This window comes from Pediculus humanus, genomic scaffold, assembly GCF_000006295.1.
Source record: "Pediculus humanus corporis 1103172108212 genomic scaffold, whole genome shotgun sequence".
Taxonomy (NCBI): domain Eukaryota; kingdom Metazoa; phylum Arthropoda; class Insecta; order Psocodea; family Pediculidae; genus Pediculus; species Pediculus humanus.
This window is the reverse complement of record NW_002987782.1, coordinates 208,468-227,508: the sequence shown is the minus strand read 5'-3', so window position 1 is coordinate 227,508 and position 19,041 is coordinate 208,468. Positions and strand designations below refer to the sequence as shown.

The 19,041-nt window shown below is 31.2% G+C and overlaps 3 protein-coding genes across 3 annotated transcripts; all 3 read right to left on the bottom strand.

The window, feature by feature from the left end:
• Window positions 1-325, bottom strand: Phum_PHUM441270 (uncharacterized protein; the record flags this gene model as incomplete). The annotated part of the gene is made up of 2 exons (XM_002429557.1): window positions 1-158; window positions 286-325. 2 exons carry the CDS (start codon window positions 323-325, stop codon window positions 1-3), a joined length of 198 nt encoding a protein of 65 aa, XP_002429602.1.
• Window positions 326-552: 227 nt separating this feature from the next.
• Window positions 553-1,474, bottom strand: Phum_PHUM441260 (ganglioside induced differentiation associated protein, putative; the record flags this gene model as incomplete). The annotated part of the gene is made up of 4 exons (XM_002429556.1): window positions 553-780; window positions 886-1,080; window positions 1,177-1,330; window positions 1,401-1,474. The coding sequence occupies 4 exons, from the start codon at window positions 1,472-1,474 to the stop codon at window positions 553-555; spliced, it is 651 nt and encodes a 216-aa protein (XP_002429601.1).
• A 6,325-nt stretch (window positions 1,475-7,799) lies between these two features.
• On the bottom strand, window positions 7,800-17,764 carry Phum_PHUM441250 (protein LRP16, putative; the record flags this gene model as incomplete). Its single annotated transcript, XM_002429555.1, has 6 exons — window positions 7,800-7,972; window positions 8,783-9,019; window positions 9,266-9,375; window positions 12,676-12,808; window positions 16,474-16,616; window positions 17,595-17,764. 6 exons carry the CDS (start codon window positions 17,762-17,764, stop codon window positions 7,800-7,802), a joined length of 966 nt encoding a protein of 321 aa, XP_002429600.1.
• Window positions 17,765-19,041: the final 1,277 nt, after the last annotated feature.

Here is a 19,041-nt window from a genome sequence, read left to right as displayed (position 1 = left end):
TTAAAAACGTTGACTTGATGTCGTCGAGAACACGAGGATTGAATTGTAATACTGTAAGGTACGCATTTTCCAATTTCCCAATCGCTTTTCCGTCTCGACGACACGACGGCCGAATTCTATGTGGGCGCTTCCGGTTGAAAGTACCGGAGTCCGTTGATCTGAAAAAAATAATAATGAAACGCGTGCTTTATTTTTCCCGCCATTTTTTTTTTTTTGAAAATTCGAATGCATATTTTTACTCTCTAAATTTTTTTTTTTTTTTTTTAAATTATTATTTTGCATCACGTTCGGTTAATCCCTGGATGGAGACATTTTGAATATTCATTTTGCATTAAAAACCTTTTTTTTTGCTCCTTTTTTTTTTTTTTTAAAAATTTAAATTTTGTGTTCGCGAATAAAATATAACGGTTTTTTTTTTTCTTTTAAAAAGCTGACAACATTCGATAAAAATTTAAATCGTAATTTAAATCGTGATCGTTCGTTCGTTTTCGGTTCATTTCGCCGATTTTTCCAATTATTACCAACGATCGCTCTTTACCATTTTTCCATTAATCAATCATCGTCGATCGACGAGTGACGAAATACTAATCGATACATATATATCGATTGATTAGTTTTTGAATATGGATAACTTACGGACATGTCGTATTCCGTTATGTACGCTGGAATTTCCAATTGATTCGGTATTATTATGCTGTAGAGATATTCGATTCCGTCAATGTTGAAAACTTTTTCTTTGATCGCGGGAGCCATGAAAGTGGTGAACCACCAACTCACCATCTGGAAAAAAAAAAGAAAAAAAACAAAACAAAATCACCACGTCGTTCCGGCATACTTTTCGTGACGTAGAACGTGACGTCACATCCGAAAAAAACAAAATCTTACCTTAGTCCAAAACGTTGGATGAACTATGTAGAAAGCTTTCAAATTTTTTTTGTACTTGTACGGCAATATGTTGTACACTTCGCGGAGCCACGAAAATGAAGGATGATTCGCGGCCGAGGTCAAAGTGTGAAAATAAATTATGACGTAATCACTTTTGACCAAAGGATCCAATAGGTAAATTAAATACAGCAAAGCCTGGAAGAGACGCGCAAAAAAAAAACCATGAGTGAGATGAAATCTTCATCATTTCGCGACATTTCCTTCCGGTTCATCTCTCTCTCTCTCACTCACCTTGTCTAAATTAATTTCCTTAAACTTAAACCATTTTCCTACGAATATAATGACGGGCCTTCCGTAAATATCGACTCCGCATTGATACAAACAACCGATTCCCGAGACTTCAGACAAATCTTCCGTTTTTGCACGTCTGAGCAGTCTTTCGTACCTGAAAAAGAAAAATCGAAATTTGACGATTCACAATAATAATAATAATAATAATGATGATGATTCAATACGAAAATTGAACTCGAACCAAATTGAACGCGAAATAATTTTTTATTTTTATTTTTTCCAACCTTGTCGACGTCATTTCCTCGTTCGTTAATAATGATAATTAATCGTTTTTCTGTTAAATTTCATCAGGTCCCTTCCCCTTCCCCCCCACAAAAAAAAAAGAAAAACCAACAAATGACGAAATGACAAAAACAAACGACAAACATGTATATATATATAAATATATTACAAACAACAAGTTCAACAACCTTGAACCTATTATATATTATTATTATTCGCTCGAACGAAACAATTTTTTTTCTTTCTTTGGAACTTTCTAGAAATCGATGAACGAAAAAAAAAATAATAATAATAATAATAATAACTCACTCCGTAATTTCTGATTCTTCTTCTTCCATTTCTTTCATGTCCACCATTATGCTATAAGGTATGAAAGTTCGATGATCGAACGTTATACACATGTGACGGACACGCCGACAACGCGACGCACAAACGAAAAGTAAATACCAATAATAATAATAATAATACTAATAATAATAATAATAAAGTTTTTTTTTATGAATATTTACGCGTTACACACGTCGCACGTTCGTGACCCTACGGGCATTTATTTGATTAATTATTTAATTATAAATATTTACGAGCGTTTTTTTATTTTTTTACTGCGAAAAAAAACATTTTTTTTGTATTAATAATAATAATAACAATAATAATAATAATAATAATAATAATAATAAATAGTTTAAATATAAATTAAAATGATTTCATCGCGAGCACACACGACGAATCATCACGCGGGGCCCCGCATACTCATTCACGTTTAATGCGTTTTTTCTTTTTCTTTTTTTTTTTGGGGGGAAAGAATACTTTCGACAACTACAACAACAACAACAACAACTACAAACGGAAAATTTCAAAACAAACCGCGATCGATAAGATATATATATATATATAACGAAAGGTTTTTTTATTTCGAAGGTTGAATTCCGAACCCGTTACAAATGTCAAAAGCTTTTCATTTCGAACTTTCCACGCCACGTCAAAATTTTCCCTCGTGCCTTAACATTTTTTGGATACGACAGACGTTCGCACGCACTCACGCAAACAAACAAACAAACCCGTCCGTGCGTTTCCTACAATAATAATAATAATAATAATAATTCCTCCCAACCGTTTTTCAATTTTTCAATATCGCGACACGCGAGGAAAAAAACAGAGAAAGAAAGAGAGAGAGAGAAAATTTTTTTTTTTTTTTAACGAACGGAAAAATCGATTATTTCGCGACCGCGTGCGTTGTACAATAATCGTAAACTGTAAAACTCGAGTTACGAAAACCCCCCCAAAAAAAAAAACCGAACGCCACAATTTTACAATTTTTTTTTTTTATTTTTATTTATTCCACTTTACTGTCGACACGTTATAACGGAAAATGATAGGTTAGAGAGAGAAAGAAAGAGAGAGAGAGAGAGGAATTTGAATTGGATCCAACAATCGAGTAGTGATTTTAAAAAAAAAAAAAAAATCTACGTCTTATTCCTGTAGGAGAACGAACGCAAACGAACGAACAAACGAACGAACGAACGAACGAACGAACGAACGAACGTGAAAAAAAAAAATGTCAAAACCACGACGTTAAAATTCTAAAAAAACGTTTTTTTTCCCCCCACGCTACTTATTTCCACGACAAACCATCGATTAAAAATGCACACACAAACACAACACACAACACTCCCCCCGTTTTAATTTCTCCATTAACGACTCAACAATACAAATTTACACACACAAACGATACATATTTACTCTATGAAACGAAACTAATAATAATAATAATAATAACAATGATGATGATGATGATGACGTTATGAAAATATATTGTAAATTATTTTTTCTTTTACTTCGTTTTTCTTTTTCTTATTCTCCCTGAAAAAACCGTATCCCGTCTCGAACGAGGCCAAGTGTAAAATAAATCGGAAAATTCTCTCATAGACCGACCATTCAATAAAAATCCGATTGAAATTTACGTCATCACTGAATGAATTTCCATCGTCAGGGAAACTGACTACGTCAAAAAATGAAACGCGGTTGGCACAACTTTCTCCTGTTTATCATATACACATTTATAATTTTCTTCTCTTTCTATTTTCCTCCGTTTCATCTCTTCCCTCTCTCTCTCTCACTCTTTCACTCGCTCACGCTCTCTTTCTTTCTCCCCCTTTTTCTTTTCTTCTCTCTCTATTACATTAGCGGAAAATTTAAAATAAAATAAAATAAAATTTTTATTTTTTTCATTTATCTCGTATAGTAAAAATTTGTCGAACGATTTTCCGTCGTCATGTTTTCCCGTCTTGACCGATATGACAAAAAACCACTCGAATCGTCATTTTGCAACTTTTCTCCCCCCCTCTCTCTCCCACTCTTCTACTCCTCTTTTTTATCCTAAACTCTCGACTTGTATAAAAAAAAAAAAAACTAGCAAAACGCACTCGAAAAAAAATTTTTTTTCGATGAAAACGACGACATTTTTTTATGCTTGTTACGATGATGATGATGATGATAATGATAATGATGATAAACACGTACTAGTTAATGTTCGATTCTCTCGGGCTAAATCGGGACGAGAATGACGTTAGTGGAATTTTTAACAAAAAAAAAAAAAAAAATTATGAGAATCGCCTTGAAAATGGCGATTTGCGTTTTTTTTTTTTGTTTAAAAAAAAAAAAAAAAATGACGGAAAATTTAAATTCCAACTCATTTATAAAATTAATTTTTAATTTACGCGGGTTCGTCAATAATTATCCTTTTAAATCTTTCTCACCCACTCACCGCCCCCCCAAACACAAAAAAAAAAAAAACGTTCGAATCCGTTACATTTTCAAAATGATTTTTAAACAAATTAAAAACAATAAGTATATATATATAATTATTATAACTTAAAAAAAAAAAAAACCACAATTTCCGGCGCCGAAAAATGTCGAAACAATTTACAAACAAGTCGTCGGGTCGAAATTAAATTATTTCCCTCCCATCTCCCCTTGCCCCCTCCCCTCCTCCCCCGCCAAAAAAAGACAAATTCGTTTAATTTAACGAGTTTTCTATTAATTTCGACCCTTTCATCACCACTTTAATCATAATTATCACTATTATTATTATTATTATTACTACTACGCAAAATTCGAATATCAATTAACGAAACCGTTAACCGTTTCCGCTCGACGACGACGACGACGACGACGATGGAAATTTCCAGAAAGGGGGGAGAGAGAGAGAGAGAGAGAGAGAGAGAGAGAAAAACACGTAATGACACCTTTTTTGCAAAATCACCGACGATAGTTTAATTGCGTTTTATCATTATCATTATCATTTCCATTTCCATTATTATTATTATCATCAACATTATCGTTCCAGATTCGAACGTCCTCCGCAGAACAGAGAAAAAAAAATAAAAAAAACATTTTAGAACGAACGAAATTTCGACGACATTCGAGAAAAATTATAATATATTCCGCCGTATCGCTTTTGTTTAAACGAATACATTATTGTTATCGATAAAATTTGTCTTCTGCTTTTTTTTTATAACAAAACAACAACAAAATTTAATTTTACTGATTGCGAAAAGAAGGACAACAATAAATTTCGTAACGCGTTAAAATAACCTAAAAAAAAAAAAAAATATCTAGATCCCGTTCGTTTTTCCTTTTTCCCTTCCACCAAAAAAAAAAAAAATGATAATAACATTGATGATAATGATGATGATGATGATGATGATATTAACAACACTTGAAACAAATCGGACAGAATTCGAAGAAAACGAAGGAAAGGAAAAACAATTTTTTTTTTTATGGGGATTCATTCGAAACGAGAGAAGAAGAAGAAGAAGAAGAAGAAAACTGTCGGAAAATTCGATGAAAGTAGGTCGAATTTAAGGCGCCCAGGATTACGTATATATATAAATATAAATCCTTGGAAAATTTTTTTTTTCTTTTTCTTCTTCTTTTCTTTTCTTTTCCCAAACGAAACAACAACAACAACAACAACACTATTTTCCGACTCGTTATTATTTCATTATCGAAATTACACAAAAAAAAAAAAAAATCACTTTTTGAATTTTCCTTCTCTCTCTCTCTCTCTCTCTCTCTCTCTTTTTTCCCTCTTCCCCCCCCTTTGGTCGATCGATTCTAAATTGAAAAATACAAAAAAAATTTCAATCAAAATAAAAAAAATCTCTAAATACCGCCCCAACCGATATACGCGTAATTCGAAATTTTGCTCCCATCACTCACGCACGACTACGTACGTTCTCGAAAATCGACGGTTTCGCTTTCGATGTATTAATAATAATAATAATAATAATAATGAGGAAAAACTACGTCGCGATGGTTGAGATATCGGACTGAATGATAGCGTGATAACAAACTATCATCATCATCATCGCACTTATCGAAAAAAAAAAAATGGATTCGATTCACGCACTTTACGTATGTAACAATAACAACCTTAACAATAAAAACTAACAAACCGCAAACCGCAAAAATCTTCTCCTCCTTACCAAATAGTTCACAACAACAACAACCAACCAACAACCACGTTCGACAACTTGACAAAAAAAAAAAAAAAAAAAATTTTTATCGCGTTCGTAAAAAATAAAAATAAAAACTCGCGAGTTTCGCGATTCTCAACGCACACACACACGCACGTTTTATTAAAATAAAAACAAACAACGAAATAATCTTCATATATATATATATATATATATACTCGTATTTACACCCGCGAAATCCTCACGATTCTTGCTAATAATAATAATAATAATATCTATCTGTCGTAAAAAAAAAAAAAAAAACGTTCTGACGAAATCGATTCGATTATTATCGACCTTATTTTTTTTTTTATTTTATTTTAAAACTTATCGCGAAATTTAACAAGAAAATAATTAATAAAATTGTTTTAAGGTTGTCCAGTTTTTTTTTTCTTTTTTTTTCCTACTGAATTCAGTGCCGTATCTATCAAAGAGTGTAAAAATTAAACCCGAACGAAAAACGAGTATTTTATTTACTTATTTTTATATTCGACCGAGAATAAAAAAAAAAAAAATTCATAATATATATTTAAATTTTTGTTGTTGTTGTTGTTGTTGCAAAACTCGTTCGTTATTCGCAAAAATAAATAAAATTACGAAATTTATGACAAAAAAATTAAAAATTAAATTTCGCGAATTATTATTATTATTATTATTATTATTATTATTATTTTTTTTTTTTTTTTTTTTTTTTTCTAATTAAAGATGTAATCGAATGTGATCGAAATCGTTGCGAAATTTATCATTATCATCGAGACCTCCAAATTTAGAAAAAAAAAAAGTCAATTTCACGCACGTATCGAAAATTGTGACGATCATTAAATCAAATAGAAATTATTCGAAATTAGGGGGGGGAGGGGGAAACAGGAAAAAATATAATCAGAAAAACTCCGAGAAAAAGTTCGGGGGGTGAAAAAGAGAGAGAGACAAAAAATTCGCAGCGTAAAAACGTGTCAAAAAAAAAAAAAAAAAACAAAACACGTGTCAAAACAAAATAATAATAAAAATAAAAATTAGCCACCCCCTCCCTCCCCAAATTGTTCAGAATGGTAGAAATAATAATAATAATAATAATAATAATAATAATAATAAGTCAATAAAATTAAAAATTTACGAAAAAAAAAATGCAAGGAAAAAAACCGTTGCGTTGAATGACCTTGAAATATTTTCTTTTTTTTTTTTCGTCGAATCGAATTCGAAGAATCGAAGCGAAACCTGGAATGAATTTTGATATTGAAATCCATGCCAGGTTCACATTCAACGACATGTTACGACAAGCACGTGAAAATTACAACGATTTCGAATGATAACGATTTCAATAAAAATTTTTTTCGAGAATTTATCCTTAAGGAACGACCGGGGTAGAGACCTGGGATAAATGTTGAAAAAAACTCCGGGAAGAACGTGGAATTTGTCGTGTTGTTTTCCTCCAGTTCGGTTGCGTCGACACCGTATCACAACCAACTAACCGGATATTCTCACGCAAAATCATTTCGTTTACTGATACGGCCGGGAAAAATTTGGAAAAAGTGCTGAAATAAGGATGTTTCGAAATTGAAACTCTCCCGGGACGTGTGGGAAGAAACAAAGCAAGGGAAAGTTGTTTGCTGTAAAGCGATCGTACGAGAAATATGGTACCCAATAGTTCGGCTCGAATCCCGAAAAACAAAACTATCGCTATCTATCCCTCAGGATGCTACTCCCTACCGATTTTTTCGATTCCCTCAAGACGCAATCTCGATCGTCATCAACCAACCCGATTGCCAACATTTACCACATCGTTTCCAGAAACGTAATTTAAATATAAATTTCGCATTGTAAATCTTACCGTCCTTTGTGTTGCATTTCTTTTATAAGAATATCCGTAACAGGATCGTTACAGGGCCTTTCGCCCAGTAACCTCTGCTGATCGAGATCCCCTTGCATTTGACTAAAAGCGTGTTCTCCTATGTTTAAACAGCAATCATCCGTTTGAAATATGTTTAGTTCTTCGTTTCCTGAAAACATTACCGAGAACAAAATTATTAATCCGACCAAAACCAAAAAAACAAAATAATAAAAAACAGTTTTGCCAACAAAATAAAAAAAAAAAAATTTTTTTCTACAAATTTTTGAAAATCAATCAAATATCGCGCGATTCGACTTTTAATCCATCATCATTTAATCGATATAATCGCAAAATTATTAAAAAAAAAAAAATCTTTCTTCTCTCTCTCTCTCTTTCTTGTTTTCGATTGTTTGTCGGTATAAAAGAACATTTACAAATTAAAATAAAACAAAAAAAAACAAAAAACAAACAAACGTTAACAATATGGCGCGTTGCGAAGTCCGACAACTGCCGAGAATGATATTAAAAAAAATTTTTTTTTTTTTTTTTTTTTATTATTCTATACTACGCCCTTTTTCGTTTATTATGCGTTACACACACACACGCACACACCTCTGATGTGTAAGCGATGATGATGATGATGATGATGTTATTTTGTATTTAAAAATATAAACGTTTAATAACACTCCCAAAACTTTCATTCGGGATTATTATTATTTTTTTTTTTTTTATAGAAAACAAAAACAAATTTAGATAAAATCAATAATGAATTTTTACAAAAATAATGCCGATAATAATAATAATAATAATGGTAATGATGATGATAATGAAGATTTTCCTTTTTTTTTTTTAACCGACAAAAATCGTAGAGAGAGAGAAAGAGAGGGAGAGAAACGTTTTCATTTAAAAAATTGTTTTTCTTTTTTTTTCTGTTTTTTTTTTTTTTTTTTTTTGGGGGGGGGGGGAGAAGGATTTTTACCGAATGCGTGCTGTGGATTGTCAATTATCCTGATTTGTCTGTCCGGATACAGAGGTTCTCCATCTGAGCCTCCAATGTCGGTGGGTAATTGCCACCTCGCTTTGTTTTCCTCCGCTTCGGATCGGGGAAAGTAGAGAGGTAATATGACTTCGTATATTCCAAAATCCGACGAATCGACGACGAAAACGAGAGTGTCGAAAGCGTTCGGATATTTTTCCAAAAAACGTCGAACGGTACCTAAAAAAAAAAAAAAAAAAACAGAAAAAATCCGTTCGAAAATCAAATTCGTCACACGTTCTATCAACCAACAAACATTTTCAAAAATCATTTTTTCCAAATCAAATTCGAATTTTTTTGATTAATGACGTCGTCTCACGCCAATGTGGCATTTGTCACAAAAATAGCAAATTAACGCGCGACGAAAAAAAATAACGAGCATTCAAAATAATAATAATAATATATTTCTTTCAAACTAAAACTTACGTAGGGCTATGTGTGCTCCTTCGTTCGGCGGATAATTTCTCCTAACTGAATTGATCACAGATAATCCGATTGTAGATAATCTAAGCTCTTGTGCTTTTTGTAAAACGTTTCTGAAATGATTAAAATGATTAAACGTTAACTAACACATCATCCGTTCGAAAAGACAAACGAACAAACACTGGATGAGAAGAAAAAAATAAATAAATCGAAAATGAAAAAAAAACTCAGAATGAAATGGCACATGATTCAAATATAACGACGACTTTCGAAAAACCGGAAATGGATTAAAATGCACTTCGCATAACATTATTATTATTATTATTATACCGTCTTCGCCATGGTTGTCGTGTTATCCACTTGAAATTTTTATTGACTTTTCAAGATAACCTCGTCGTGGAAAAAGGGGCTTTAGGAGGGGATAATCTTTTGCAAAAAAAAAAAAAAAAAAAAATCGTGGCACGAGGGACATTGTAAAAACAACATTTAATTGGTAGTCTAGTTACCTGTCTACCTATCTACCTGACTAGCCAAATTATCGAACCTGTAAACCGTTAATGTGCCAACAAATGAAATGAATACCCTCGACCACATAACACCTCAGGCAAGTGGCAAAATTCAAATTACAAAAAGTAAATATTGTCACGTATTTGAAGCAGACGAAAAAAAAAAAAAAAAAAATCGTTAAAAATTAAAACGCAAAAAAATAAATAAATACTCGTCTTAAAAATGATTACGATTTAAGATGTCGTCTCACAACTGACAACTTTTCTAGAAAGATTTTCCACGTTTTTTTTTTTTTTTTTTTTTTTTTTCGTGGTTCTAACAACTTCCTCGACTCATTCGAAAACACACGTTTTCCTTTTTCGAAAAATTTTTCCCCGTTTCCCGAATCCTTAAAAACGCGCAATTTTAAACACACGCACACACACAAAACCGGTTTCGCGTCTACTAGTAGTATATACCCATTTACAGGTATTTTTTTAATGAAGTGGAAGACCCCGCATTGCGACACCAAACCAAAATCTTTAAAAATTCTCAAGGGCATTAATATTTTAGTGACCGTCACGACAAAGGAAAATTTTTATTCTTTTTTCTTCTTCCTCCTCCTTTAGCTTTTTGTACCCTAGGAAATGGTAAAATGTCATCATTCACGACAACGATTAGTATTATTGCTTTCGGGAATGGTAATATTAAAAACGTCATTAACAATTTTTTTTTTATTTTTCCCAAACGAAAAACGAATGCAAGTAACAACTTCCTCAATAATAAATCAATTAAAAAAAAAAATTATATTGTTTTTGTCAAGGCAAACTCACTGCAATTACGACGGTAATAAATAAATAAATAAATAAATAAATACAAACGTATAAATTTTTATGAACTTTAACCTTTTTGAAAATAATTTTAAATAAAATCCATGATAGACCTTTTCGCAGACGAAATAAGGAAATGAGAGAAGAAAATTTTTAAATGACCATCGCACTATCAAAAAAGAAAAAACTAACATCCGAGTATAACCCAGAAAAAAAAAAAAAAAAAAAAAATTTATGAAAAGGTGATGACGTCACAACACAAAAGAAAAACCGATAAATTTTATTACGGGTATTGATTTTTCAATACCGCGGCATAACTGATAAGAAAAAAAAAAAAAAAAAAAAAAAAAACAGAACAATTCGCACGACGATCGATAACTTGAAAAAAAAACCTTTAAAACTTAATTACGCCACGTTTTATAGAATGTTCGAGATAAATCCTGGTAAATTAATTTTTTTTTTCCACTACTACCTTGTTCTGTGTAAAAAAAAAAAAAAAAAATCTTCTGCTCGTTTCTACCACTGCGAAACTCAAAAAACGGAAACAGTTGCGAATTCGTACTCGATTTTCCGCCGAATTCGTACCACGACGACAATTCAAAAAAAAATGCAACCAGAACACTACAAAAGTAATAATTTTCTTTCTCCACTCCCCCACAATAATTTCGTGGCAGTAGAATGAAACGAACGGATCCTTTTTCAACGAGTACCACAGTGCAGTTCGTCTTGTGGAAAATTTCCCAATTTTTTACCTTCGACCCTAAACAAATCCGCGCGTGTGTGTGTGTGTGTGGGAGTGTAAATGTCACGGTTATTATTTTCCACGGGTTTACAAAACAACCGACTACTTTGAATGACTAATTTTTGACTAACAACAAGCTTTTAACAACAAACGCGAAACAAACAAACACAAACTGACAATATTAATCCTGTTCCATACGCAATTTTATAAGATAAGAAATAAATTTTCTCTTTCTTAAAGCTTTCTTTATGATCCTTTCAGATAAAACCTTTGAAAAAACAAAACAAACAAACAAACAAACAAAATTTTTTTTTTTTTTTCGCGAATTAAAAGAAACGTCAAATGATGATGATGATGATGATGATTAAAAAAAAAAAAATTTTTTTTAAATCCATAACTCTTACCGATTGATTACGTAACTAATAAATACAACGTTACAATTTCAAACAAACAAAGTCAAATCCCGACCACGTACGGATTCGTAATGAGGGAAATGAAAGAAAAAAAAAAAAAAGGTAAAATGGCGTCGACATCGAAAAAAAAATTTAAACGTTATTAATAACACCGGTAAACTTTCCCCCTCCCTCTCCCCACCCCAAAAAAAAAAAAAATGATTTTTTATAATTCGAATCGAATTATTTCGACAGTTGGTCAGTCAGTCAGTCAGTCAGTCAGTCACTCACTTTGCGTGCCTCGGTTAAAATAAAATGTCGAACGAACCGAAAATTATAAAGAAAAAAAAAAACCAATAAAACGAGCCACGTGAGAGAAGAAACAAAAAAAAAGAAAGAAAATTGACAAAATGACGACAAAAAAGTTTAAAAAAACCTACCACCACCACCACCACGGGTAGTAGTAGTGCTACTTACTACCCAATACCTACACTACACACCAACCCCACAACAAAAAGGGTAGTGGTGCTCTAACACTCTTCTATTATCAATCGATAACGCGAAAACTTAAAATCTCATTAATACCACATCACCACGCATATAAAACTTTTTATTTCGCATTAAAATATTTCCAAACAAACAAACAAACACAACCACTGGCACAACCGACACAACTTACTCAAATCAAGAGATCATGTTTCGTTAGTAATACAAATACATAATTGTTTTCATGCCAAAAAAAACGACATTAAAATTTTAAAAGCAACGAAACGAGGCAAATGGGCAAAGTTCAGTTGGAAAGGAGAAAAAAAAAAAAAAAAAAAAAAAAAACGCAACCCACTTGACGGGGGAAAGCAAAACAGGTACTTACTGCTTTTACGAGAAAAACAAATTCTACCAACGTAACTTTTATCATAACTACTACCATTATTATTATTATTATTATTAAAAAAAAAAACTTACCTGTAACAACCGTGCAGTGTATTTTCGGCGGCTGTGTGATATTTCGTGTTGTACTTCGGTCCGACCGTGTGTATTATTAATCGAGATGGCAATCCGTGACCCTGAGAAACTCTAACTTCTCCAGTTCGACATTCTAACAAAAAAAAAAAACACAATCAATATAAAAATCTCGTTCTCAAAAAAATTGAATAAGGTATCTATTTATTTATTAACAAATCACTTTTCGATCCTAGACAACCAACAAACAAACAAACAAACAGACAAAACTCTTTCTACAAACTCTTTCCTCTCTCTCTCTCGTAAATAAAGCATATAACGTTACAAATAAGTTTTTTTTTTTTTTTGTTTTAATTTTTACTCATTATTATTATTATTATTATTGCAAAGAGGATTTTCTTGTATTTCAACATTTTTTTCTCATTCAAAACTACGTTGACCCTCCTACTGCCACCACCACCACCGCCACTACTAATACGTTTATTCAACCTTTGAAAAACGTAAACTGACCGACAAAAAAAAATAATAATAATAATTTCACCGAAAGAAATAATTTTCTCGTACCCCCCCCCCAAAAAAAAAAAAAAAAACGTACAAATTTTCAAAATATTCCGATTTTCACTAACGTATCCGTCACTTCCGCCGTACCTGAAAATTCTAAAACCAAACCACACGCAAATGTTTTTTTTTTTTTTTTTTCTTTCAACTTTTTCTTTTTTCACGTCCGCCTACTCCCTACGAAACACAACTTCTTTTTAAAAACCTACGATCGGATTACCATAAGGAGAAATAGATAGGTACTCAAAGAGAGAGAGAGAGAGGGGGGTAGGGAGAGAGAAGGAGTAGTTTATTATGAAAACAATATTTACCATCGTGCAACGAAACCGAAATAAATCACAAAAATAAAACTAACAATTATTAATTTACGTTTTTATGGATTTTTCCACGGTCTTTATACACGTAAACAGAGGCCCCCCCCTTCACTAATGGGGAACGAGGGGGGAGCGAGAGCGGGGGGGAAACAAAACAAATAAAATTTTTTTTTTTTTTTTTTTTTTTTACTTTCGATCTGCAACAACGATAATGCTACGAATTAAATTCTTTTACCCACACGCACACGCATTTTTTTCGTAAAAAAAAATAAAAATTCGATTAGTCGAAAATATCCACGGTTGTCGTTGTTGTTGTTGTCGTTGTTGCTCGTCCCACCGATTGCAATGAATTTTTTTTTTTTTTTTTGCTTTTCTATATTCCTTCCACTTTTCCCACATTCAAGGTTTCCCTCCGATTCGTGTGTGTTCGTTTGTGTGTGTGTGTGTGTGTGCATACTCTTAATAGACACGAACACGTAAAGGCTTTTAGTAGTCTGAGAGACCAGTTTTCTTTTTTTTTTTCTTTGTTCGACGTAAGCCAATTAAGCGACAGCGCGCTCCCTCATGAGCTCCCATTATTTCTCCTTCTTCCCGTTCGCCCTTGGATTATTATTATTATTATTATTATTATTATTAGGTTAAATCACGTATCGAACGACGGAAAGGAAAAATGAATAAATAATTTTCCGAGGACGAAAAACAATTTCGAACGCAATCATAATAATAATAATAGAACTTTGTTTTTTTAAAAAAAAAAAAACCTTTTGTGTTCTTTCGAATCTTTTAGAATCGAACCTTGGAAAAACAATGTAAATGAGGTAGATAATAGTATTTAAATTATCCTAAACGTTTCTGTTAATCATTTAGTTTTAACAAAAAAAAACTCGAGAATAATAATAATGATGACGGCGATAATCAACGAATAGAAAAAAAAAAAGAAAAAAAACTTTGATTTCGTTAATTCGTTGAATTTTGAAGGATCGGAAAATAAAGAAAAGAAAAGAAAAACCGGGAAAATGGGGGGGAGGGAAAAAAGTGTAAGTAAATATAAAAGAAAAAGAAAAAAACTAAAATTTATGTTTTAACAAAAACGTTTAAATAATTAAAATTATTTAAAAGGATTTTTTTTAACGAGGAAACTTTCTCGGCACACAAAAAAAAAGGAATAAAGAAGGAAAAAGAAGGAAGAGAGAGAGAGAGAGAGATGGAAAAGAAATTTAAGCAAATAATTGAATTGAAACGAAGATAAAATTACAAGTAAAACACAAACAGTCACTAGTAAAGTAATAAGAATGAAAGACAGAAAAAAAAGTAAGGAAAAGAAGAAAGATGAAGACGAAGATGAAGACGAAGATGAAGACGAAGAAGAAGAAGATGGAAAGAGAGAGAGAGAGAGAAAAAAAAGAGAAAAAAAACAATATAGTAGACCGCCCTTTATTAACAACAAAAGTAAAAAAAAAACTTTCAGACAAAGATACATTAGATAAAATTTTTAAAAGCTCTCTTAAACATTTTTCTTCTTCTTCTTCTTCTTCTTCAACGCCACGCCATTCATAAATAAAAAATCGACCGACCGACAATTTCCCCCCCCCCTCACTTTTCGGCGAGAGAAACTAACAAACCGAATGTAAATTGTGACGTAACAATGACGTCACAATCATAACTTTTAAACCTATCAACAAATTCGACAAAGGGGAGAAAGAATAAAAAAAAAAAACAAACGAAAAAAGACAAAATCGAAAAAAAAAACAAAAAGACTTTCAATTCGACATTGACAATAATGATGATGATAACGACAACAACAAACAACAAACAACAAAAAAAACCCCATGTAAACAATCAATAAAAAAAAAATTTTTTTTTAAATTGATAATACGTTTAACGTTGAGTCTTATCACTTTCACATTTCGAAAACGTTATTTATCGTGAGACAAACGTTCAAATTTACTATTTTTCGAATTCGAATTCGAATTTTTTTTTTTTTGTTTGTTTACATTCGAATAAAATCACACCCGAGAGAAGCGTTTTGGAGAATGAAAACAAACCAAAACAAACCAAAACAAACCGTTTGTCGGTCGACCCATATTTTTATTATTCTGGTAATTAATAAATCAGGTTTCGCGACCACGCACGCGAACCGAACCCCACGTCATTTTTATAGAAAAAAAATTATTTTAAAAAACACGTTGTAAATATTATCATTATTATTATTTATTCATCGTTCGATAAATTATTTACGTAATTTTCTTTTCGCGATTTCACAAAAAAAAAATCGAACCGAACACACCAACCCAAAAAAATTTTTTTTTTTTTTTTTTTTAATTTAATGACACCGTCAACTTCTTCTTACGGCTGTAAAAAAAAACGCAAAACTGATAATCGAACGGTGAACGGATCGATATTTAACAATAATAATAATAATAATAAAACAAACAAACTCTGCGACATTTTTTTTTTTTTTTTTTTTTCAAATCCTAATTTGTCATTGAAAAAAATGAATAAAACAACAACAAGGAAACGTGTAAAACATGTGCGGGGAATACAACAGAAAAAAAAAAAATGGCGGGTTAATTTAAAATTTGCCTTGAAAAAAAAAAAAAAAAAAAAAAAAAACAAGACACAAACAATTTTTCCTTTCACGAACATCCCTTACCCTCACCCTCCCCTCTACTCCCTCTCCTTCCCCCCCACGACAATTATCATTTGTTTTTTTTTTTTCCGTTTGTCAAAATTAAACTTTAATACTTTTTGGTAAAGCACACGAAAAGTAAAATTAGAAAAGTTTTTTTTTTTTTTTTTTTTTTTTTTTTTAAACAAAAAATTTTTTCATTTCGTCATTTTAACTCTCGTAATAATGATAATGATAATAATAATTTTCCTTTCGTCTGCTTTTTTTTGTCTTTATAGATTTTTGCTTAATTTTTTTTACCTTTGATTTCGAGTCGTATATCTTCTCTAAGATCCGGTCCTGCTCTCCAGTGAATTTTATCACTTATGGGATTCTGATCGGATAATGTTTCGTTCGTCGAATGTACTATGCCGTCGACGCTCAACGAAGATATGTCACCTTCCCTAAAATAAAAAAAAAAAGACGTTAAACGTTGTTGTTATTAAATTTTTCTCCTCCCTCCCTCCCCTTTCGTCTCCCCGACATTAACAACAATAATAACAATAATAATAATAAAATGCGTCTATTATTTTTAAACGGATTTTTAAACAAAAACTTTGACTTTGTCACACGTGAGTTATAATTATTCTCATCTCCATGTAAATAATTACGTTAATGAATTAATTTCAACAAACATCGTCATTATTATTATTATTATTATTATTATCAACTTTTAGTTCGATAAGGTTACGCCCTTCGCACCCAAAAAAAAAAAAAAAAAAAAAAAAAATAATTAAACCAAATTATCAATATGAAATTATTAAATTCATGTTCATCATCATCATCATCATCATCTTTTCGTCGATTCCTTGGCATTGAGAATCGTTTACAACTAATAATTTTAATTGTGTCGTCGTTGTTATTATTATTATTATTATTATCGTACGATGACGTATTTTTATATCATCACAATAATTAATAATTAATATTTTTATCGATGCACGTTACGTTCTAATCTAATAATAACAAGAATAATAAAAATAATAAAAGGTTGAATCGTGTGTAATTTTTCGTTAAACAAACGTTATTAATTACTTGACTCATCGTCGTCGTCGTTACTGTTATTATTATTATTATTATTATTATTATTATTCTTATCATAATTATCAATATTATTTATATTTATTTTTTTTCGACGGGTAAATCCGTTGGGATCATAATATTGGGATCTACACATATCCCAAAACGTTTTTTTTCCTCTTATGCATTTCTACATAATTTCAATCCTGTAAAAATCAACAGACATTTTTTTTTTATTTTTATTTTAGAAAGAAAGAAAGAAAGAAAGAAAGAAAGAAAGAAAGAAAGAAAGAAAGAAAGAAGGAATGAATGAAACAAAGAACGAAAGAAAGGAAAAAAAATTTCGAATTCGATATCCTTACCAGAGACAAATTTTATCGTTTAATTTCGGATCGAACGGAAATGGGGATTCCTTGTGCCTCGGACTCTGTCCGGCTATGCTATAATCGGTTAAACGCCAAGCAGGAGTCGATCCCCAACGTTGCAAACAGGAAACATCCACGATGTTGTTAAAATCCGTTCCGTTTGACATATACCGCATTTTATCATTTGAGCTGGAAAACAAAAAAAATAGTAATAATAATAATAATAATAATAATAATAATAATAATAACAACAACAACAAAACAATTTAATCAATCATATTTCTTTCGTCATCGATTAATCATCATCATCATCATGATCATGTGCTGTGGAAAAATAAATAAATAAATAAATAACGAATCGAGTCGCAACATGCAACTTACATTCGACAGCAATAACAACAACAACAACAACAAACAAGTACCCGTTTGCACGGTAAGAAAATTCTTTCTCACTTTCTTTAACATGAAAAACAAACATAAATAATTTTTTGTATTTTTAAAATCAATTCATTTCGAACTTTTTCACTTTTTCCCCAAAAACAAAATGATTATCGTAATAATAATAATAATAATAATAATAATAATAATAATAATAATAATAATAATAATAATAATAATAATAATAATAATAATGATAATGATGATAATTCGATGGAAAAATAATTAAATAACTTATGACGTCTTTAAAAATGTTTACGATGGGAAAAAAGAAAAAAAAAACATTGTGACGTGTAAGGGTTAAATTTAAATTTCGTATGGATGTTTAAGTCACTTCCTTCCCTCCCCATCTCCCCATCCCGACTAAATTAAAAAAATGTCGACAATTTTTTTTTGTAAAGGGTTTCTCCCACCCCCACCCCACTCCACTTTTGGACGAAGAAGGGAAAAGACGTTCGTTTAAATTATTAACAAAAAAAAAAAAAAAAAGGAAAAAAAGGAAAAAGGTTTCTTATATATATACTTTACAACAAAAATAAACCATTTTCCTTTTATTTTTTTCCTTTGACTTTTTTATACTCTCTTTTTTCCCTTTAATTCTTTATCTCTCTCTCTCTCTCTCTCTCTTTTTTTTTTTAATGAACAAACTTTCCTCGCAATTTTCTTTTCTTTCCTATTTTTTTTTTGTTTCGGGTTGGAGAGGGGAGGAGTTGGAGGAGGAGGAGGAGGGTCTCGACACCGCAAAATTTTCGATCAAGACGAGACGAATAAAAACGAAATGACCAGAGAGGTATCGATCGTTTTTAATTTATTATTATCGATGAAATAGAAAAGAGAAAAGTCTCGATGGAAGAGGATAAAGAACGAAAGAAAGAAAACAACAGCAACAACAACAACAACAACAACAACAACAACAACAATAACAATAACAAAAAAAAAAAAAAAACTATGGCGTCATTTTAATTTCATCTTTTTTTTTTTTTTAATAAAAAAACAATCTCGTGAT